Here is a 3,588-nt window from a genome sequence, read left to right on the forward strand (position 1 = left end):
CTGTGGATTTTAAAGAAATAACGGGCATGACAGACATTGATAGCAATGTCTGTGAGTAACGAAAAATCTGACAAGAAATACATTGATACATTTACCCATAGTCTATGGGTAAAAACTGACTTAGAAGACATTGATAGTAATAGACTTAGGTAAAGAATAATTGCTGAGAAAGAAAATTGGTATCAGTGTATAAGATAAATCTAGAAATTAATAAAAAGGCCATCGATAGCATTTCTATATAGAATATAGTAATCAGATGGGAGATTTGAGAGTTTATCTATATACAGTCTTATAGACTTAATGAATGATATATTATATAAGATAACAACATAATCAGATACCCTGCGATGATATACACTACCATTATACATAATCAAATTACATGTATACACAGCAATTCTTATTATAGACAATCATCATTGTTCCATGAATTGTCTAAATATTCAACCAATCTGACAAATGTCAGTCGATCTAAACCCCAGACAAGGTATATATGAATATATCACGGTTACGTAAATTATTAGGAGAGTACAAATATTCTCTCTTCAGATGAAGAACTTGGGGTGGACTGGAGGGTGATACTAATCATCTTGCAAGGTTAATAAACAGAATGACAACGTGAGGGCACTGTTGCCCCAACCCCCCTCCCCCCTCCCCAATACAGTGCTCCGGTTCTTTTGCACTTGCTACATGGTACTGTGCTTGACACAATAAAACATTTATGTATGTATGTCGCATTATTTCTTTTATGTTCCAATTAAAGCCCCTGTTTCTAGTTTGTATATTATGTGATATTTACATCATACAAGAAAAAACATTTCTATCCTTAATTTTTATCAACTAATCTGGCTGAGAAACAAAGAAGATTTCTAAAAGGTAACTGTGATAATAATTTATTCTATATCATTATGTCTGAAGATGGCTTCAACCAGATACACCAATGTATTGAAATCTTTTATCATATCTTCTGCTGTGAGACGAGAAAGGACACATGAACTCTTGGGTGAGGACATCCCTCCCTTGTCTCAGATCGCCTGAATTGGCGTTTATGGGCTTATTATTCTTGAAAAACTCGCTACACCCTTTGCAATAATAATAATTTGAAATTGCATATCAAATGCGTTTTGATGGATATTTTGACACCTCAAAATCGTCAAAAATGCTCTTCCGGGTTTCTAGCTTTCAAAAACCCTCGAACGGTCGCTCTCTGATGCCGGTTTCTGGAATGGGGTTGCTACTTGAAAAAAGTTGAGAACCTCGGTTATAAATGTAAGGGATATAATTCTCTTGGTAACTGTTTGATCAGTTTATACGAGTGTCATATTAGGATAAGTAGTGGTTTTTACAGACATTACAGGGGTTAATAATGTCCCTATGTAAGTGAAGCAGGTCAGAGAGTCTGACATAAAAACGTACAGTCGTGCGGATTGGGCTACAAACCAACACCCCGGTTTGTACAACATCATTGCTCAATGCATGATGTATGACCAGTACATGTATGTTAAGTTTGAACATTGTAATGTAAAAGCTGCCACAATCACTTTCTGATCATATTGTATTTTCAGCTTATACGCAGCTGTACTATTTGTTGAGAATAACCGATTTCCTGTTTTTCTGCTTACATAGACGTGGAATTATTTGACTATAATGTGTTGATTCTGTGTCTTCAGAAGTAAGTATAGGATCTTATATCGGATCTGATTCTCTAAAGCTATGTAGAAAATATAATTATATTTGACAACATATTGTAACTATCAGCCCGGCTGGATTCGTTTCCCGCCTCAATATAATAATATCGTCTTGTATCTTGGCCCATTTCAACAAAATTCAAGCGAAATTTGTAATAGCAGCCGAGTTGGAGGCAGGTTTAAACCACATTTCGCCCTTCTAATTAGCAAAATCTATGTGTTTAATTACCCCAATCAAATTATTCCAGTCTACAATAACCCCACACATTTTATATAAACACTACAGCTAGCTTTAAAAACTTGTTATTTTAAGTTCATCTAATGATTTTCTTTCCCTTTTATCTCAACTGGGAACATTTGGTATTCATTCACTTAGATTGCTTTTTCTCTGAATCTGGCTGTTTGAGCTGATTATTGCCAGAGTAAAGAGGCTAAATGTTGACTGATTATAAAATTATTGAATTATTTGGAATAATTGGAGAATGCTGTAGATATTTGGATTTTGTTAGTGTTTCTATTAAGGTGAACTTTCTCTGGATAATTTGTACATAGACGTAGATTATTTTGAGACCAAAACCTTGTATAATTTGGATTTTATATGATAGTTCTGATTTCCAGTGCCAGTAATCATCATTATAAACACCACCAAAAACTTTTTCACGATAATCGTAGTCATCATCATTACAATTATCGTCGTTGTCATTATCAAGACCTTCACTATCATCATCATCATCGTCATCATCATACCTATTGCCAGCATCATCACCATTATCGAGATCGTCATTAGCATCATGCGCATCATCATCGGCATCATTCATCATTATCATCATCGTCATCATCAACCCCATTTTAGTGGTCGTTAGCATCATCATCGTCACGATTGTTGTCGTCATCATCGTCATTCATCATCATCGCTGAATGCACACAGTAGGGTTTAACAATATATCGTTCACTGTGACTATCGTAAAGAAGAAATAAAAGCCGAAAGATTCAGTGTTGATATTGCCACAACCGGACATTAGATAAACTAATCCACGTTAATCGATTTGCTCTTGATGGGCTTCTTTCAGCACTTATTTCTTCATTAGTGCTATAAATAAACATCTATTGTCTGCTTCCTAATTAAAATCTTAATGTCATTTGGTCAACATTGGCTATTTAAATGACAATCAAGTGGTCATTTCCATTCCTAGACAGAAATAAGACACCTTACTAATTGCAGTCTGCTTCCTACAGCCAATATTTGGCGATTTCTTGGAAGTGTCAAATTTCTAATTCGGTGATTCACTGATGTACTTTTGCCTCCTGTGTCTATAACCCAGTGGTTGATTACGCCAGGGCTCCGGTCCACAAAAATTCTGACGATAAGAATTAGTCGTAAATGTGAAATTTTACATTCGGCTATATCATATTTACGACAAAATTGATCGTAGAATTTTGTGGAACGAGGCCCAGATCTCCTGCACTCGGCAGATATTTAGTTATATCATTAATCTGAATATATACAATACAGAGGAAATGCAACAGTTAATGCCAAATTTGCTGACTCTAATCAGCCTCTGATAAACATTTTTGACAGTTATCAACAGCAAGCTATGTTTTATTCGTTATTCAACAGATTTTATTAAAAATTGTTGCACTGTATATTTTTGACAAGAGTTATGAAGATAAGGTAAATGCAGGTGCTCGAAGGTTAAGAGTGAACAGCAAGAAACTACTTGTTGATAATAGCAATAAGATTTACTATCTTAAGACAGTTAAGAGGTAACTTAAGAAATTGTAAGAAAAGATTGTACACTTGTCTAATATTACACTATAACCTTTATTTTATTAAGTTCAGAAGATCAGACTTCCGTTACTGCAAAACACATGGTTTAGAAGGATATTGCTCTCTTAATTT

At 34.6% G+C, this 3,588-nt stretch overlaps 1 protein-coding gene across 1 annotated transcript; it reads right to left on the reverse strand.

The window, feature by feature from the left end:
- Positions 1–2,134: 2,134 nt before the first annotated feature.
- On the reverse strand, positions 2,135–2,536 carry LOTGIDRAFT_165913 (hypothetical protein; the record flags this gene model as incomplete). The annotated part of the gene is made up of 1 exon (XM_009062947.1): positions 2,135–2,536. One exon carries the CDS (start codon positions 2,534–2,536, stop codon positions 2,135–2,137), a length of 402 nt encoding a protein of 133 aa, XP_009061195.1.
- Positions 2,537–3,588: the final 1,052 nt, after the last annotated feature.

The sequence above is a fragment of the Lottia gigantea genome, assembly GCF_000327385.1.
Source record: "Lottia gigantea unplaced genomic scaffold LOTGIsca_54, whole genome shotgun sequence".
Lineage (NCBI taxonomy): Eukaryota > Metazoa > Mollusca > Gastropoda > Lottiidae > Lottia > Lottia gigantea.